Source organism: Poecilia mexicana, unplaced genomic scaffold (assembly GCF_051168715.1).
Source record: "Poecilia mexicana isolate PSO_F unplaced genomic scaffold, ASM5116871v1 scaffold_6, whole genome shotgun sequence".
NCBI classification, from domain to species: domain Eukaryota; kingdom Metazoa; phylum Chordata; class Actinopteri; order Cyprinodontiformes; family Poeciliidae; genus Poecilia; species Poecilia mexicana.
The window spans coordinates 25,620,495-25,639,764 of record NW_028263375.1 but is presented as its reverse complement, the minus strand read 5'-3'; the positions used below and the strand labels follow the sequence as shown (position 1 = coordinate 25,639,764).

Sequence of the window (19,270 nt, the reverse complement as noted above, 5' to 3'; positions counted from 1 at the left end):
TTGTGGTTCAAACCATTTTCTTTAAGTTGCAGTAGGGTCACTTGTTTTTTTTTTTTTAAAGTTATCAGAGTATGTAACTCTGATATTTTAGTCAAATTTTTCACGTGATTAGAAGATAAAAACATTTAAAGTTTTAGTATACTCAATATTTAAAAGCATGTTTCGGAGACAGACAATGTGGTGGTTACTGAATTTGGTCCGATGCTCCTGTCTCTGTCGGTCTGGGTACCAGGCCTGTCCCACTACACATGCTGTCTCAGGCCTACTTTCTTCTTTCAACAAATGGTCTAATCCCTGTCTCTGCATGTGACTGGCCTCATAATCTGCCTTCTAAATTACAATAAATTCAATTAAATATCTGTCTTCCCCACAGGGAGGCGTCTTCCCTCCTTTGCTACAGAGAGTTGTGTCTTGGCTCATTCGTGAATAACTAATGTAAAAACTGAATGAAGTGCAGTAAATCTGGTCTGAAGGTTTTATATAAATGAACTACACCCACACTAGATGTGAAACATCAAATGCAGCCCGAATTGTCTGAATCATCCGTGCTTAGGCTGCCGGACATTTCCCACAATAATTTGGAGAAATGTGTTCTGTCACCAGTGACTCACACAACCTGGTTGGTTAAGAAGTGTGTCTGTGGCCTACAGAAAGGAAAAGCTGGCTGTTACTGGTAGCAAGGTAAGAGTTTTCCTTTAAAAGGATTTTGTGGCATTATTGGCTTTTATTCAATTGTAGCTCAGAAGGGGAGGACATGCAGTAAATGGCCCGAGAATCAAACCTAGGACAGATGTTTCAAGCAGCTTTTCTTTGTCCCGTCTTTTTCAGCTAATTACATCTACTGGCTAGTAGTTTTCAACATGTACCCAGCCTGTCCTAAACAATAAAAAGGACAGATACTATCTAGATTTTTTTTAAATGTATGTGCAAAGGGTAAGACATTATTTTGAAGAGTTTTGAAAATAGATGCCTAGCTCATCACTTGAGACTGACTGGTCGAACAAGACTTTTCTCTTGAGCTTTTTATGAAAACCAGACCATCTTCGGTCTTCGCCTTATCAATTCCTCTTCATTCCAAGTGGCGATCATGATCATCAAATAATGCTATTTTTTCATATTTTTTACAACAGCTCAAAAAATGTATTTTGCTGAAAACCGAATTTGAAACCAGCCACTAAATTCTGATCAGTACAGCTATAATTGGTTTTAGAGATTATATTCAGCATGCAGAGTAAAAACAAATACGCCTCACGTGCCCTGAAAGAAATTATTTAAGACTTTCATAATTACAACAGCTTCAAAGGGTAAAGAAAACACTTAGAAAAAGAGGCTGTTTCAGCTGCGAGTCAGTCCCGGAGCGTCACCGGGTTATGACAGTTTGAACTCCGGGTTTGAGGGTCAAAGTTTATGAGCTACACACACTGCTATTTATGGAGTGGAGACAAAGTATGCAAAAAAAAAAAAAGGTGGGGGTTGTGGGGCAGAGGCCCAAGTGTAGACATGCATCTCTCCTTTTCTTCTTCCCAACCCATAGAGCTCAGTTTTGGTTCAAAGCCTATCAAATGCTTCCCACCAACAAATGGAGGAAAGGCAGATTTGCTGATTGAGTTTTGATGACGATGCTAAATTAGACATCCAACAGTTGTGTAATCTAGAGGAAATCTGAGGAGAGAGTTGAAGAGATTGAGAACTCAAATTTCATTGTTCTTTGAGAAGCTGCTGACGAGACATGACTAAAAAAGGAATTTAAATAACTTTCCTCTTTGCATTAGGTTTTTAAACTGTGGCCACATTTATTTTCCTCTTTCAAGATATGCTAGCAGCAACAAAGAAAAAAAAAAAACTAGGTCAAACAAAAAAGGACAAGTAAAACAGAGGAATTGGGATATAATGTGGCAAAGGATTGCCCATACATTAAAGGTTGTGTTAAAGACAGAATAAACTGAAGAGTATGGATTTAAAAAATGTGTCCATGTCTAACGGGACACCAAAGATAAAAGATGTGGCCTTTGAATGATGCAGTAAGCAAATGGTTCATTGAGACGAAAAACACTGCATAATAACTACAGCAAAAATGAAAGAGAGGACTTTATATAGAGGCGCTGGACAGCATTAGCAGGAATTAACCAACACTAGCCAACCAGCAGATTGATAATGCAGCCCTCGTCTCCTCTCTTGCTCTGCCTTTATTTTACTGAAAACTTTAAGGAACAGGGACATTTACAGCTATCCTAAGATTAATTCAAAAGGTTAAAACCTTTAAAATCATTGTTATTCCTGAAAAGCTGTGCTCTTGATTGGCTTCCTTAGTATTTAAATAGATAATTTTTATGAAAATATCTTTATTACATATTTGTTAAAACTGTCACTATCCTGATAATATGAGACAGGTAATCTGTGAGAAAAAAACATTAACCTCTTCTGTCTTCTCTCTGTGGTTCTACTGTCATGTACAGAAATACACAGCTCCCAGTCAGAAGCAACCAATCAGAGCAAGGGAGAGAGCAGCATGAACAAAAGTAGACTGACAGAGCTAGGACGTTGCTGCTCGCTCTGATTGATTGTTTCTGACCAAGTGGTGTATTTCTGCAGCTGGCTTTAGGACCATAAGGAGGCAGAGGAGCTTGATTTTGTGGGAACATAAAGTGTTATTTTTTTCTATTTTTATATAAAACGCTCTAACATAAGTAATTTAACCTTGAAAGTATGACTGACTACAGATTTTACTCCCTCTTTCTGAAAAGGCAGCTGAAATCTCCCTCCACAAAACTTCATCCCAAAGTTTCAGGGCAAACTTCCTCCCTACCACGATTGTTTCCTAGGGTCAGGTTTTGCTTTGTTTTTTGTTTTTTTTACTGGGACACATATTTTATTCTGATAAATGTAGTGGAATAAATACTGTGAAAACGTTCTCAGAATCTGAAGCACCTACCCGTTGACTGATTGGTAAATACAGTTGTCAGTGTTTGCACAGAGCAGCAGGGCCCTTCCGCCGGTCATGGTGCTAACAGCTGGCATCCTGAACACACAAAGGCAGAACATGTCAGACGGTATCACGTGGGCTGCACGAAGGGCAAGGTTCTTGAAAGAAACAACATGTAAATAGGGGACATTTGGTTTGTTGGGAACACACCATGAACCATTATTCAGCAGACAATGGCATGCTGTGCCCTTACAAAGACATTGAACCTTTTTTTTTAATGGCAAACTTTGTTGTAATCTGTTGCTTTTTCATGTGATAGGCCAAAGCAAAAATAATTATGAAGTGGAAAGAGTATTTTTTACAAGCATTTTATTATTTTGCAAATGAAAATCTGACTCTATTTACCAATTTAGGTGACAACTGAAGGCAACTTGTTGTACTGGGTTTTATTTAAGGGCATCAATATAACGGGAGCTGAATACAAATGCACATTCTTGTATCTTTCTCCTTCCTCTGACTTGACTTGGTATTTGGGTGATGCACTGTAATTATATGAAAATATAAAAACATAAATGGGAGGTAGGATTGGTGCTATTAACTTTATTGCCCATTATGTTTCAGCATGTTGCTGTTAAAATGCCAGATTTCTTAAATGAACATAATGAAAACACATATTTGAAAAGGTTCCTTCATTTGAAATGTGCTTTCCAGCTTTTGATTTATTTTTGACTTTTTTTTTTTCTTTTTTTTTGCCACGCAAGTATATGGCACTAAGTGTAAAACAAGATGCTCAAAAAGTATTTAAAAGATGAGCCAAATGTAAGATCCAAATAAACTTGGGCTAAAAAAAAAAATAAAAAAAAAAGAAGAAGAAACTGGTAGGTAGGGAGTAGGAAAAAAAATCCACGTTCTACCAAAATCAAGGGATACGGCAGAGAACCATGTGGTATTTAAGCATTTACTCTGCGGTAAACGCACACAGATTCACATTAGTGCTTTGTAATCTTACAGAGAATTCAAAACACGCCTACATGTTTGCATTGCAGTCCCACACAGAGCTCGCCAAGAATCCATATGCCGGTCCAGCGAATGGATTTTATGTGTGTGACTTTTTCCAGATGTGCCGAGATACTTTGCAGGGTATTTTCAGGCTGTTAAACATTTCCTGAGCACTGCCTGGCCCAGATTCCCCCTCTGTCTTTTTTTTTTATTATTATTTTTCTACAAACCTGCATCAGCCAACCCTGATACTTCTCTTCTCTGCACTTTTAACTATTTAGGGAATGTGGCCCTAATTCCTCTGATCGTTTTCCCGATTGGTAAGAGTTCAGACACTAATGATGCTCAGAGTTTTGGACTTGTGCTATTATCCACAATAAAGGGACAGTTCAGATCTTGCCTGTCATATTTTACCTTTTGTCTTTCCTTACAGCTCAAGTTATTCATTCGTTTGTCTTTGCCCCATAAGTCCAAAGCCAAGCCGCCGCGGAGGGAAGAAAATGGAGAAGGAAGGCTTGCGTCAAGCATTCACCGGGCTTGTAGGCCAAAATTATTTTCAGCTGTGAGCCAAGTGGGGGTCACATGTTTGAGGAGAAACATCAACCACTTCTTTTTCCCTTCTTCCCTCCCCAACTGATTATTTTTTCTTTCCACAAATGCAACACAGAACCCAAGAACAGAGATCTAGCATGGAAAAAGACTGAAAACAAGGACTATGAATAATGTGTAATACCCTCTAGTTGTTTTATTAACATGTTAAAAATGTGTTGTTTTATTGTTTTTCCCCCAATGTTGAGATCAGAGATATAGGAAGGAAGGAAGAAGGGAAGGAAGGATGGATGGCAGTGGGTTGGGGGTGTCCTTAGGGTTAGCATGTCTCCGAGAGAAATGGAAGATGGGAAAAACGGATGAGAGGGACAGGCCTTGTAAAAACTAAAGAGGAAAGTGGATAATGCAAAGAATAATAAAAGTATACTGTTGCAGTGAAAAGTCCAGGCTTTTAGGATGTCCTGTCATTATTTAGAAACCTTCAGTCCAAACAGAAAAGCATCTCAGTGGCGATTTAAGTTTCTTTGAAAGGTCATTTTGACACGTTTCCTGACTTTCTGTCATCATCAACATATCTCCAACCTGACAGGAAACGACAATTATATATGCAGGTCTTTAAATTCGACATCAGAAGGTCTTCAGCATCCCGTTACTCAGGAAACTTTTTTTAAATGGGGGGACAATAGGCTTTTGTCTCCTTGAACTATTAGCAACAATTGTTAACACCAACCCCCCAGAGCAACATGTCCATCATAACAATACAGAGGCCGAGGGAAGCCATCTGCCGAGGCCAATAAAACCATCATGGGGAAACTGGGACCTCAGGACCTCTACCTGTCCCCCCGTCCCGCCCCTTTGAACTGCCCTGTGAGGTGTGACAGGAAATGGAAGCAGTATCATTATTATTATTAACAGCAGTGGGATGGAAGGGAAAATAGCTGAAAATATCTTATAATCTCAATTACTTTCTAATATTAAACTTTTTTTCTGATTGTAATCCAAGGGGAAATATTTCAGTTTATAACACAAGTTAAACTCAAGAAATCTCATGTTGCCTCTAGAGTTGTTGGTGAGACTGAGATGAATGAACTCATGACCTCAGATGGAAGAAAAACTCAAATTTTGGCTCACCATAACAAAAAGAAAGAAAGGCCAAAAGGCCAAAGAGAAGGCCTTAACGTCAATAATGACAAACAAAGCCCTAAGCTAGTTTTAACCAGTACTAGGAAATACAAAGATAACACTATTTTTTGGAAGTCGTCTATGTTTTTTCACCTGAATTAGGACTATTTTCAACCGCTGAATCCAAAAATGACATCCATTTTTCTCAATCAGGTCAGGCTTTTTATTCTAATTTGATTTAGATAAATCCAATCTTCTGACTAAATTGATGACATTTCTGTGACATTATCAGCTCATTTCCGTTAATATTTCTCATCCAGAAAAGGTTTTAGGAGAAAATATGTTTTCAAACAGCATGTGTCAGCAGCATCCGTCGCCTAACATCTCCATCACGCCTTTACAAAATGTTTATCTACCCTGGGTGTCTGTACAGATATCCAAATATTCCTCAAGCCTCATCTTCCTACACATTTGGTGCTGCATCTTGTGTGAATTAATCTCCTGCTAAGAAAATTGCAAAATGTTTTGGGACACATCCAAGTCAGTGATGGTACATATACAGTGCTCTTAACCACAAACACAAAGAATTTATATAAATGCTACTCGAATGCCACTGCAATGATTGGATAGTAATGTGACTTAATCTCATGCTACAGTATGCATGCACTTTGTCTGCATGCAATGGTGAAAATTCGCTCATGCCGAATGCACAAAACCACTGACGATGCAGTGGATGTGGCTTTATTTTCTAATTTATTTAACTAATAATTAATTAACCATTGTTTGTGTATAACACATTGAACATTTAGTAGTCAGCAGTAGTCAACATAAAACCTATGCAAAGAAAAACATTCAATGATTACATCAACTCTAGACATCAACATCTGTGGTAGATCTTGATGTCCTACTAAATGCACTTTATTTTTTCAAACTAGGCCTCACGGAAAATATTTTCATAAACATTGGAGAAAAACTTATTTTAAATTATTTTAAAACCTCTTCTTTTGCTTACTGGGCTCCATCACAAGCTGCCAGATTGAGTTGTTTTGGAAATAAGTAAGGAGTAACACTGTCCATTTTAGAGAAGAAATTAAGCTATCATTAGATTACCGATTTAATGAAGGAAAACAGTCAAAGATTATAGACTTACATTCAAGTTAGTATGTACAGAATGAAAGCAAGTACAAAAGAAAATTTTCAAAAGAAATTGACTTGTTAGCATTGCTACCAAGTCAATTTTCCCATTGTTATTAGTTGCACAGTTAGCCGTTTTTAGTTGCTCAGAAAGCAAAGATTCCCAGTCTTTATATAAATGGTCCAGTTTTGCTTGAAAGCAACAACTGCTTTAAAAAAGGTGCATAGATTTTTAGCAAGAATATAAATTACTTCACATGCTTCAATTTAACTGGATTTTCTAATTCTGGGCTCGCATGGTGATGGTCCTTGCACTGAATTTCCTTCAACCCATTCAGTTGTGATGTACCAATACACACGCAGACACACACACGCACGCGCGCGCGCGCACACACGCACGCACGCACGCACGCACGCACGCACACACACACACACACACCAAGCTTGCCAGAGTGGGGTAATTCTCACGGTGTGAGTTAAGTCTTGGTCTGCACTTTCAGAGAAGATGTTTTTCAAAAATAATCAAGTGTTGTTTTTTATGAACAACATATTACGCAAGAGTGTTTTGCAGCTGAAGAGGAATCAGCTTCATCACACTGGATGCAGGTGGTGCTGTTCGTGTGTTTAATCATCAGCTTCCAGATGCTGTCAGTGAGCTGCTGGGCGGGCTGGTGTTGCAGGGCTCCGGAGGCCTGCCTGCCCGCCTGCCTGCATCTTCCCTACAGCTGCTTCTCATAAAGACTTCTCCCCTCCCCTCCATCGCTCCTCTCTTTCCCCTGCAGAAAGAGCTAGCACCGTTACATCATCTTCATTCTTTGCTTGTTTGCTCTGAAACTTCTCCACTTTCCCCCCCCCATGTCATTTCTAAATGCCTAAAAAGGACAAAGTTTCTGATAGCCCTCCCCAACCCCCACCGCTGCAAAGAACGTCTTGGAGTTTTCCAAAAGTCAGAAATCAACCAAAACATGTCTCAGAACCTCTTGCTGTTATCAACGGTTTGTAGAGGATAAGTAAATCATCACTCTCGGCAAACATGATAGCTCGAAATGTGGCTCACGTTAAAGTGATGAATTTCTGTTTCTGTCTTTCTTTCTGCGCCCAGGCACAGTGAGGACCCCATCTCCAACAGAATGTGGCTGAGTGCAGCTTATAGTCCAAAAGCCTCATCTGTAATCAATTTAACACACTGCTGCACACTTAGCCTAGCTCCTTCTGGAAGGGCCAACTTGGCTGTTCTCTCTATCCCACCCTTCTCTCTTTTATTTTCCACTTTAGTTTTTTCCTCCTTCATTGCTATTTGGTTACAAAGTTGTGGGGAGACCACGCTAATAGAGGAATAAGGATGAGCCATAGGGAGGTAAAAGGATAACATTGAATCCTTTGCTTCTTTGTGTTGGTTGTCCTGAGCCGATCTCAGATTTTCTGAAAATCTGGAGGACAGATTGTTGATTCAAAGCTAATTTTATCACGTTACAACAAATTTCAATGCCGTTTACAGATATTTTGAGTAACACATAGTTGAACTTGAAGTGGAAGGAGTATGAGCTACTGGTTTTATTATTGGCAACATATTGTATAGACGTTTGCAGGTCAACAGACAGGTCAGGGATAAAGTTGTGAAGAAGTTTAAAGCAGGATTAGATTATAGTGCTGTCAATCGATTATAAAATGTAATCGTATTCGTCATATTCTAGCGCTTTATGCAATCACGATTAATAACTATGCTTGACTTTGTAAGCTCGACAAGTAAATAATCATATTTTCAAAAATCGTTTAAGAAAATATTTCAGTGTCTCCAACCGAAAATGTCCGCATGTTCTGTTTTGCAGGTTTTAATATTCAGGAATGTCTAAAAGATGTCTGATTTTTTATTTTTTTTTTTCAAATGTTAACTTAGAAATGGATAAAGGATAATTAATCATTACAATACGCATACCGTCTTGGTTTTATCCAAATTTCTTTTGTAGTGTTTTTTTTAAAGCAAAATTTGCCACATCACTTTGACTCTCCTCGCTCATTTTTTCACTCGGTTTGAGACACTGGGTTGTTGACCACAGTGCATGTTGTTTGAAGTAACCCTCTGCAGGAAATAGGCTTTTAGGCCACTGCATTACGAAATATTAACATGTTAAACTTTCTAGATTAATCACATGCATTAATGTCAACAGCCCTAGTTATAAAACAATATTACAGGCTTTGAATGTCTTGCAGAGCTTTGTTCAATCCATCAGGCAGAAATGAAAATTGTATGGTGAATTTTATTTATGCTTTTTCTTCTTTTAAAGTTTTTTTTTTTTTTTTGCCTCTAGTGGCCTTTATTTGATAGTGAATTGATAGGAAAGTGGGTAATGACAGAGGGGGTCAGACAAGGTCATCAGGCCGGGACTCAAACCAGTGACACTGAGGATTAAGATCTCCATGTGGGTTGTGCTTAATTCTTGCACCACAACAGAACCCATGGTCCAATTATACACATACAATTGCACCAAACTGATATGCAGTTTGGAAAACATCAATCAGACAAGCAGCCAAGAGGTCCATGGTGACTCTGGAGCAACTACAGAGATAAACTGCTCAGGTGAAAGAAGCTGACACAATTTGGCTTAACAGCAGCAAGAGGCAGGTCGATGTAATATACTTCCATCCCACTCACTGTTCAACATAGGATATAAAAACATGCAGCACAGCCAAACACAGTCGAACATCCAGCAAAGGCTACAAAGGTTTAGATCAAAGTTCAATGTTTGCCACCCAATCTGCCTGTTATTTTTTGCAAAGAATATGTAATTGTTTCTAGCATATTCCAAAAGACCTGCAGCTGTGACTGCAGCAAAAAGGAGCTGAATACAAACGGAGGCCACACCTTCAAGATTTTCATGTTATTTTTGTTAGCTTAACAATAAAATGTAAAACTGTGTATCAGTCTCCTTCCTTTTAACATTTATGTGTTGCTTTCCATCTAATCTAATCTAATGTAATCTAATTTAGTCACATAAAATCCCAAGAAGACACAGCGAGGTTTGTGGTTGGAATATGACAAATTGTGAAAAAGTTAGAGGCATACGAAAACCTCTGCAAGGCGCTTTATATTACCACTTAGAACTTGTTGGAAAACAACATACTTCCTTCCAGAAGAAGCAAAGAAATGTTAAAGGAACTGTAGAGAGGGAGAGGAACAAGCAAATGAAGAAGAGAATTGTAGCGTTCCTTCACGGTGTCCTTCCCTCTGTTTTCGTCTTTGTGTCATGCTCAGGGGCCCCGCTGCTTTCCCAAGCTGATTTCATTGCAAGGCCTTGGACTCGAGCCAAGCACGCCAACTCTACGGCCATGCGTGCGTGCTCAAATCTGTGTAGGAAACTTTTCATGTACGTGGCTGTCATACACAATCTGTCACGAGTCTGGAAATTACATTTCACCATCGCACACTTTCTATGTACAAGCCGTCTCATGTTCACTCCAATGCTGTCTAAACTCCTCGTCCTCATTGTTGCATTCCCTTCTCCCCCAATCTCCCTCCCACCCCACTCACCATTCCTTTATTGTAAAAAAGAGGACGGACGTGAGACAGTACTGAAACTGGTACAGGCACGGGGCCAAACAGGAACCGAAGGGGGATACCGCAAACAATTATTTCTCACAGCACATTTCTCTGCTTATCAAGCAATTCCAAATATAACACATGCATCCCATTGTTACATTTCCAACCCCACACTTAGCAGTGCTTATTATTGTCTTGGTAATTTACATTAGGGACCTCTGACAGTCTGTGTGTCTGAGTACTGGAAGTACGCTGATGAATATTACATCTCAAAAAGTTTGGTTTCAAACCTCTATTGGCACTTTTAGAAATTTCCATTGTTGCTCAAATATTTTGAACAAAGTCATGACACCAAGCTCAGCTGAAGACTTTATGTATTCATGATGAAATTTGGAGCCTTAAGCACAAGTGGTTGAGGCATGAGGATAATTTATCAATTTTTGTTCTTCCAAGACCAAAATAATTTGCAAACTGGATGCTTTGCTTTTCCGAAGACAAATGTGTAAAGGTTTTGAATCTACAATCATTAGCATACACATTTTCTACATTTATTTGTTTAATTAAAACATTGCATGTTTAATTTACTGTTGAGCAGGTTAAAAAAAGTTTTTTAACCAGCTTAAAATGTTTTGGTGATTTTAGCTTTTCTATTATTATTATTACTACACTGACAGGTGAGACCTGAAAGCTAGGTTTTTCTTTTTGTCCATATTTCTAAGCTTGACTGATTTCTTAATCAGAGCTGTCCAATTCTGCCAACAGGAGTGGGCAGATTTTCAAATAATGCCAGAAGCTTTTAAATTACATTTATCTGGATTGAATGTAGATATTTAAGCCTATATTTGTGATTTTGACCATGTGTTGATCAATGATGATTCAGTGCACGAGTTTCAAGTCAATTTTCTTTAAAGTAGTTTGACCTTCGCTTTCTGAAAAAGTCAGTTTGAATGCATTGTCAACGACACCACATGACGTTCATGTCCATGGTGAGTGAAAGCAAACTTCTCACCGCAACTGTAAAATGCAGCAGTTTTTACAAATGCAAGGTTAACATGGCTGCCAGCGGAAGGAAGCTCTGGACATGGTCGGCATTGTCCTTCCCTACTCCTTTCACCCGTCAAAAGTTTACAAATGACCAATCGTCAAGGTTTAGGTCAAGACTTTTATTGTAAAAGATTTCAGACTCCATTCGTGTTTATTCCTTTAGTCTTAGTTCAAAAAACAAATCTGGGAAACCTTTCAACAATGCTGCCTTGTTGAAAGCCAAAAAAATCCTTGTTAAACATCATCTAAAAGGGTGGCAAGTCAGCCAATTAGAGGAATTATTGCATACAAACATTTTTTCCAGCAAACAGTTGACAACACAACACTTTAATTGGCTCAATGAGGTGGGTGAAAAACAAAAGCACAAGACAGAGAACAAAAGAACACAACTCCAATGAAAAGGGGAGAAAGTGAAGTACCAGAAGTATCCAGAGAGTCTCTGTAAACCGGTCTCTGTCATTCTGCTCAAATGGGAAAGAGTGTCTTGTTTCCTCCTTGTATAGAGGTGGAGCATCTGTCGGCCGTGGACTTGTCAGTCCATTCTCACCACAGATACAGAGCACCCCTCAGCAGAGCTCCTGACTCATGCAGAATCTGCTCTCAATTACCCTGCTGGCTCCACACAACAATGTGTGCTGCCAATTCATTCCAGGACACGTTTTCAATAAACTGCTCTCACTTTGGCCCACATCAGCCCGTTTAACACTGCTTCTGTTATATGCAAAGAGCCACGTTTGTTTCCCCTCATATCTGAAAGATGAGTGCAGCTCCAGCCAACGACTGAGATCTTCATAAGATTAATTTTTTTCTGCCCAATAACCGTTGCACATACACGGCATCCCCACAAGCGGGTATAAGCAGGACAGCCTACTTTGGCCACATTTTAAACAAATCTTTGACATCCTATTTTTGGCAGAGCCTGGGGTACTAAGTGTACAGTTTTTGTCTTGGGTAGATAACTGACATCAAATCAATTAAACAAAGCATAACATTTATGAAATCTATTTTAAAACAAGATCAAGTCAATTCAACATTAAAATTGATGTTTGCGTTTCATTTTCAATGAGGCTGTAAAGCTTGCTAATTGTACGTGAAGACCTTATTTCTACCTTACTTGTTGGATTTCTACAATAGTCTGTTTAATTTCAAAAGTTGAAATTTTTCTAAAGCCACAGTGTAAATGCAGGCTTCAGAAAAACTTAATACTTCACTTGAAGACATTGCCACTGTTGTTTGTCAGATGAGAAGCCCTGCCACATGCTAGCATTTGAGTTTGGAAAGCCTCCTTGCAATCACCCTAATCATAGCTCCATCCTAAGATTCAAGTCGGGATTCTGGCTGGGCAACTACATTCATATTATCTCAAAATGAAACATGTAGGTTAAATTAAAAGATCACTCCAAGGCTAAATCTGCAATAACTTTGGGCTTACTAGCAAATGCAAGGCCGCGGCAGGTCTCAAACCTCTATAGCGTCTATAATGATTGGGGAAAATAATGGGTAGCAATTTTTTAACCTAACCATAAAACCCAAAAAGCTTAAGTCTGACGAAAGTGAGCTCACATATTTCTGCAGCCATAAACTGGCTACTTCAACATACAAACATTAACTTCAGGGGTCTAGATCAAGTTTCACCTCCAAACCATGGTCTCTGAGTTGAGGTCCAATTTCAAAACCCTCCTCTCTTCATCTCCTTCCTGATTTTTTTTTCCTTCCTGGTATATATTTAAAGGATTCCAATAGAGAATTCCCAACAGAGCTCCACTGTCTCATCCAAGCTTCCCTGCTCCTCTGTATGCTTGCACAGACATATTTTCATAATTCACCCTCCAGTCCTCGGGGGATCTAAACAAGGCGAGAGCTTGGGAAAGTGCTCTTCCGGAGCGTAAACTCAGAGATGACGCTACTGACATCCACACACCCCTCGACTGAGAGCTGTGAGCCAGGGTTAAGGCCGCCACTGGACAAATATGAGTAAAACAGAGTCTTTTGTTTGGTTTCCCCTCACACAAATCATACTAAACCAATGTAAAAAAAATTACTTTAGAACAATAAAATTTGTTCTTTAATAAAAATTAGAGCTATTATCTGACCAAACATAAGATCTGAAGCTAAATATTTTTAAATAAGAAGAAAGAATTACAAGTACAACTCAGAGATAACACATCACCAGCAAACGCCACTGCTTTCCCTGCTCTACATTTGAAACAAGACAGTGTTTAAATGTGATTTGTTATAATCCAGCCTCCTCTGTGTCTGCAGTGCGTCTGGGGCATCTACTTATTATGTTGTTAAACTTGGATGAACTTAAAGGTGCAGAATTGTTTTAATTGCCATTTTCCAAGAGATCCTTAAATTGACAGGTAAACGCCATTCTTTCCGCTCACAGTCATGTCTGCAAGAGGGCACAAAATAATGGAAGAGTGGAGGAAGGAGAGAAGGCTGTAACTCTACGTAAGTAACCTTCTGGCAGGACAGTAATCACTAAGATAGTAAAAAAATAATATTAAGTTCAACTGTAAGTTAACAGGAATAACTGGGGCCTAATCATCTTCTGTTTTAGGTTAAGTATGGTATGTCTATTAAAATGCCGCGTAGTGAAAATAAAACCAAACTATTTAATTGTAAGAACAAGGGAGGAGGTACAGGAGACTCTTGTGGGCTCCATTGCAGACTTTAGTTCAATCATATAGAATTAAACAGTTAAGGGTTAGTGTCAAAACCTTGTATCATAAGTTACTGATGGCACAAGCATGTATTTTGTAGTGAAAAACAGCTAATTTTGTTCTGAAACATACATCACTATAGTGACATAAAGCCTCTGTATGAAAATGCAGAGGATTCATTCATTCAACTGATGCATTCCAGTGTTTGAGTAGAACATATTTGGTTGAATTTTATTTAATACCATTCTTTATGTGACAAAGTCTGTGTACAGGCAACATTGATCAGCACTGTTTTGGAGTGAATATTTTAGGAGACAAATAATTTATGTCAAAAAGAGTCAGAGCATTTCACCCTGAAAGGCAAGACCATGGTGACTGTTGTGTCTAAGCGAAAATGTGAATTGGACTGAAACAAATGTCTCTTTTCGTAGTGACTCCTCACTGATAAGGGGAAAAGTACAGGCCAGGCCTGTACTTTTCCCCTCAAATTTAACTGAACGGCCAAACTGAAGCTGTGATGACCTGTCCAGAGTGTACCCTGCCTTTCGCCCATTGACAGCGGGAGAGACACCAGCACCCCTCATGGCCCCAACGGGATAAGGGTGTCAGAAAATGGATGGATGGATGGATGGATGGATGGATGGATGGATGGATGGATGGATGGATGGATGGATGGATGGATGGATGGATGGATGGATGGATGGATGGATGGATGGATGGATGGATGGATGAACATTTCTAGGTGGTAAACACAGAATGTGCATTAATTTAGCTTTAATCCAGCTGAATTTAATACACTTGACAATACATATATAGAATTTATATTAAAATTTGTTTGGTTGGCGTTGGTCTACAATCCAACAATCTACATCGAGTCCAACAATCTACATTGAAAAGTGTTAATGTAAATTAGTCCAACACTGCAATGCAGAAGTAATGCGTGATTTGATTTGACTCTGGGTTTTGGATGTACAAGATTTAACCACGCGAGTGCTTGAGAGGAGGGGGCGAGACCTATTTTTGATCATGACAAAATCCATGACCCACTAACAGTATTACACACTAAACACCCCCATCATAACAAGAGGAATTCATAGACCATAACCACAGGAAGCATTCCTTCAGGGTATATCTCTGTGGTAACAGCAGCAGCAGCTCTGGGACAGCAGAAGGTTGGCCTTTTTGAGTAGCAGGCTGCTGGGAACGGTGTCTGTTAAAAACAGGCTGCAATACCTCCCAGCCCCCAAACCCTGCCGTCCGTCACCATTCTGAGACGAAAACAATAAGCAGTAAAACGCATCAACCCGTAGAAGCCACAGCAGACAAATTTACACAAGAACTTTCTATGAATATACATGGATATCAGCATGGTTCTAACTTTGTAGGTCTGTGAAAGTGATTCACGTTATGGCTACAATTTCACATGTAATTAGAGTTACTGTTATTATTAAGCCAAATTATTGGTCACACCAATCACTTATGAATACGATCTCCACTTGCAAAACAAAAAAAAGATCCCAAATTAAGAAACAACATGATAAAAAGCATTTGTTGTAGAATTTTCTCCTGATAAGATACAATATTCTGTTGTTTGTTGATATGGGTTTAGCTGGTGCTTATGCAAACAATCTTGAGACATGCTGTATTCAGTGTGCAACAAAAATATAAAGGTTTTTGTTTAAACATAAAAAACAATAAATAAAGCCTGAGAAAATGTGGAAATTATATGCAGTATGTAAGGTTGATCCTGAAAGGAACACAGAAAAAGAAAGCCAGAAATCAGAAAGTAATTTTCTACAACGGCATACAGTGACTTGCAAAAAGTATTAACGCTCCTTGAACTTCTTCATATTATGTTTTCATGTCACAATCTCAAACTTCAATGTATATTGGAATTTTATGGAACAGAAAACAAAGATAACAGTGTTTCACAAGTTTCTTACTTCTTCCTACTCCTTTTCAAGCATGTTAAGATTATTGTAGTACAAAAAAATTTGTCTTTTGCATTCCTTGTTGATGTGTATGATTTTATACTTCTGTCATGTTGGAAATAAATATAATAAAATAGTGTCACTGGCCAGACACAATAGTGAAGTGGAAGGAATTGGTTTTTATCATTATCATTATTTTTAACAAGTAAAAATCTGGATGTTCATTTCAGACTGAATGGTTAAAATAAAAGTATTGCCATAGACAATATTAGGTCTGGACTTTGACTTTGTCTTTCTCAGACCTTCATTTTTAAAAATATTTTAAAAGCTATGTATCATTTTGTCTGGTAAAAAAAAACAAAAAACATCACAGATTGTGGCTGCAATGTGACAAAATGTGAAAACCATTAAGAGGCATGAATGCCATTCCAACATTGCTGAAGAAAGTTTACCTCTGACCTTGACTCCAAACGCAAATAGTTAACCCAATCAACCAGAAGAGTGGGTGTATGATAGTAACACCGGTACTAGACACGGGGGCACGTATAAACACAGAGTGGGTTCAGAGGACAGGATAGGAGCCCAGCCTTTACAGTCCTCCAGACCAGCAGACAAACCGTCACCATCTCTTTATCTCAAGCTCTATAAACCTTCTCCGTAACTCCAGAGAGTCAGCTTGTCTCTGTTCAATAAAATCTCACTCCTACTTTGCTAGGTAAATAAAAGGCAGGATCAGGCAGACACGGAGGATTAGAGGTCCAAAGGAATTTTGATCTGTAATCTGCTTCAGCTGTTCATTTGTCTACTTATGAATATAAAGGAGAAAATATGGTACAGAAGATTGTGCTTCTAGATGAAATCGTTTTTTAAAATCACCTTCTGATAAAACAAACCAAACACACAAGGATGAATGTGTTTGAACACAAAATGTGATCATCAGCTACAAAACAACATCCCAAAACCCTTGTGAAGATGCCGGTTGATTGCTGGGAAAGGCATGTAATTTTCTAGATTAAACAAGCCCAGTACCCATCTGGGCTCATGGAAGAAGTATTTACTTCAAAAGTATCATGAAAAGCCAGATTGAACACTCTGTGATTGGTCTAAAACTGAAGTGGTCAGGCATAATAATCATTGTAACATAAGGAGCAAAAAAATGGAGGCTTTACGTAGATTGAAAAAAACTTTAAGTTATCAAAGTTGGTATGAATGGAGGTTCTTTTCACGACATAAAAAGTCAGATACAAAACAACCAAAAGTAGCAACGGAGGAAAATGAACCGGCGCTTTTTGAAAGTAATATAACGCTACTAACAGTTAAAAACAAAAAAGAACGAGAAAGTGTTTGTGAGTTTTAGAAGTAGTTACGAAAGCAATGCGAGTTTTAATGGGGAAAAACTCACTCAAAACATCTGCTTGTTTCATTTTCTCTTAAGAAATCCTCAGAAGTCGACCCTGTTTACAATGACAACTCCACAAACTCCATTAGCAGACAATGTTCACTCTTAATCTGTTCTGTGTGAACATTTAAACGTCTTTTTTTTAAATGGTCTTTTTGGACAAGTTGTTGCTTTTCTAGATTTTTAACAGTGACCCGTTGATAATTAATGTTGTGCTTTTTTTTGACAAGAGCTGTAATTTTCTGTATTGTACTATTTATAGAGATTAAACTTAATCCCTCTGGCAGAGGTTTTTTCAGTATCAAAACATCCTGACATTTTTTTTTTACCCTTCCAGCCTTCTTTAGCTAACTTCATTCTGACTGGAGATTTTATGGACAGCCACCTGTAGGTGAACTCCTGCTTCCTCCCTGAGGAGGTTTCCATCCAGGCAAGCCCTTTCAAAACAATACAAGCAATGCATGAAGAGGTTCTTTTGTTCGCATGGAGGAATGCTCATATCTCTATCATAACATCATTATATGCCTGCACATTTTTAAGCCTGTGATTGTTGTTTGGTGCAATCACAAACAGCTCAGTGGGGAGCAAAGTTTTGAACCCCCAGTGTAAGTTTTAAGAAAGTCTTAAAGACGGGGGGAAAAAATCAATCTGGAAGAAACAAAGCTAAAATAAAGAGAGAAAACCAGCTTATAGCATTTTTCCATTAGCATTGCTTGAGGGAAGCATAGACCCACATTCTTTACACAGATAAAGGAAGCCTGACACAATCAAGGTCAGGCGCAAGCAATTACACTAGCACTGCTGAGTAGAAGGTAGAGATGCACACCAGCATAACCTCTTAGAAATAAACCTTTGTACAACTGTAAGAAAACGTTTTTTCTTACTTTTTCTGGATTAAAAAAAAAACTGTGACAAATAAAATCTTTTAGATTTCACTATACCTTTCTGAGCTGGCTGAGCCCCGATGAAGCTCTCTCGGTGTAGCTATTCATTTTGTGAAACCCGATCCCGCAGAGAACAGCATCCACTTGCATGGCTCCTTTTCTTCCAAACCAACTAGCTTTTCCACCCCCTCTCCTCTCTCTTCCTCCGTTTCAGCGCCCCTACCCCTGCCTCTGACTTCTCTCGCTCTGCATAGCTCCTTCCCGAACCTCCTACAAAGTCACAGCCGAGAAAGCACAAAAAAAAAAAAAAGTTTGGGAAAAGTGGGAAGCGGAATGAAGGGACTCCCTCTTCTCCCGTTCAACCTCGAGGCTAAAACGGTTCGCGGCTCCGTCTGCGCGCGCTCACAGTCCTATCCATAAATGACACTGATTTTCTTCTCTACCCCTCTGAAACTTTTCCCACCCCTCTTTTCCTCAAGCCACCCCCTTCCTCCTAATTTCTCTCTCTCTCCTCTTTCTTCATTTTCCATCATCACCGCCCCCCACCCAGCTAAGCCCCCCACCGCTAAACTAATCTGCAGCTGGCCGGGTGATTGGAGCTCCGGTTACCTGGGAAACCAATTGTCCCGTTCGGTAAAAGAAAGACAGGGGGAAACGGAGCAGGAAGGGAAAAGGCTTAAAGAGCGACTACACATAACTAAAAGCTCCTCTGGGAGGCAATCAAGAGGGATTCTTTCTATCTCAGTGAGACGACAACATGTCCATCAGTTTTGTCTCTTTGTTCAGATGTGTCAACTAATGACGGCAGCCACAAGAAAAAACACAAACAAACGTTGTATGGAAGGATTAGCTTGATTGAGAAGATACAAACAGGGGAGTCCACAGCTAACTCAATGGACCTGTCGAAGAAAATGAGAAAGAGAAAGCAAGTGTCCAGGAAACGATGTTGGACATGCATACTGATGTCTTGCGGATTAACAATTAACCTTCACACCCCCATTGTTTCTAGTGTTGCTGCATAGAAAGGATGTGTTCAAACAAAGAGTACTTATAAACTCTGAACTCTTTGGCATACAGTAAA

The 19,270-nt window shown here is 39.0% G+C and overlaps 1 protein-coding gene across 2 annotated transcripts in view; it reads right to left on the bottom strand.

Annotated features, from left to right (window-relative positions):
* The window catches only part of si:dkey-82f1.1 (DENN domain-containing protein 2A), a 36,480-nt gene extending 17,718 nt beyond the window's left edge, over nt 1–18,762 (bottom strand). The window contains exons 1-2 of one of the 2 annotated variants that reach the window (XM_014971835.2): nt 18,247–18,762; nt 2,933–3,019 (exon numbers count right to left, since the gene is read on the bottom strand). In XM_014971835.2, the coding sequence (XP_014827321.2) occupies nt 2,933–3,018 (86 nt within the window). In that variant the 5' untranslated portion in view covers nt 3,019; nt 18,247–18,762. Of the gene's footprint in view, nt 1–2,932; nt 3,177–18,246 lie in introns of those variants that run through there. The other variant, XM_014971833.2, reaches the window with a different exon arrangement.
* Between the last annotated feature and the right edge of the window lie 508 nt (nt 18,763–19,270).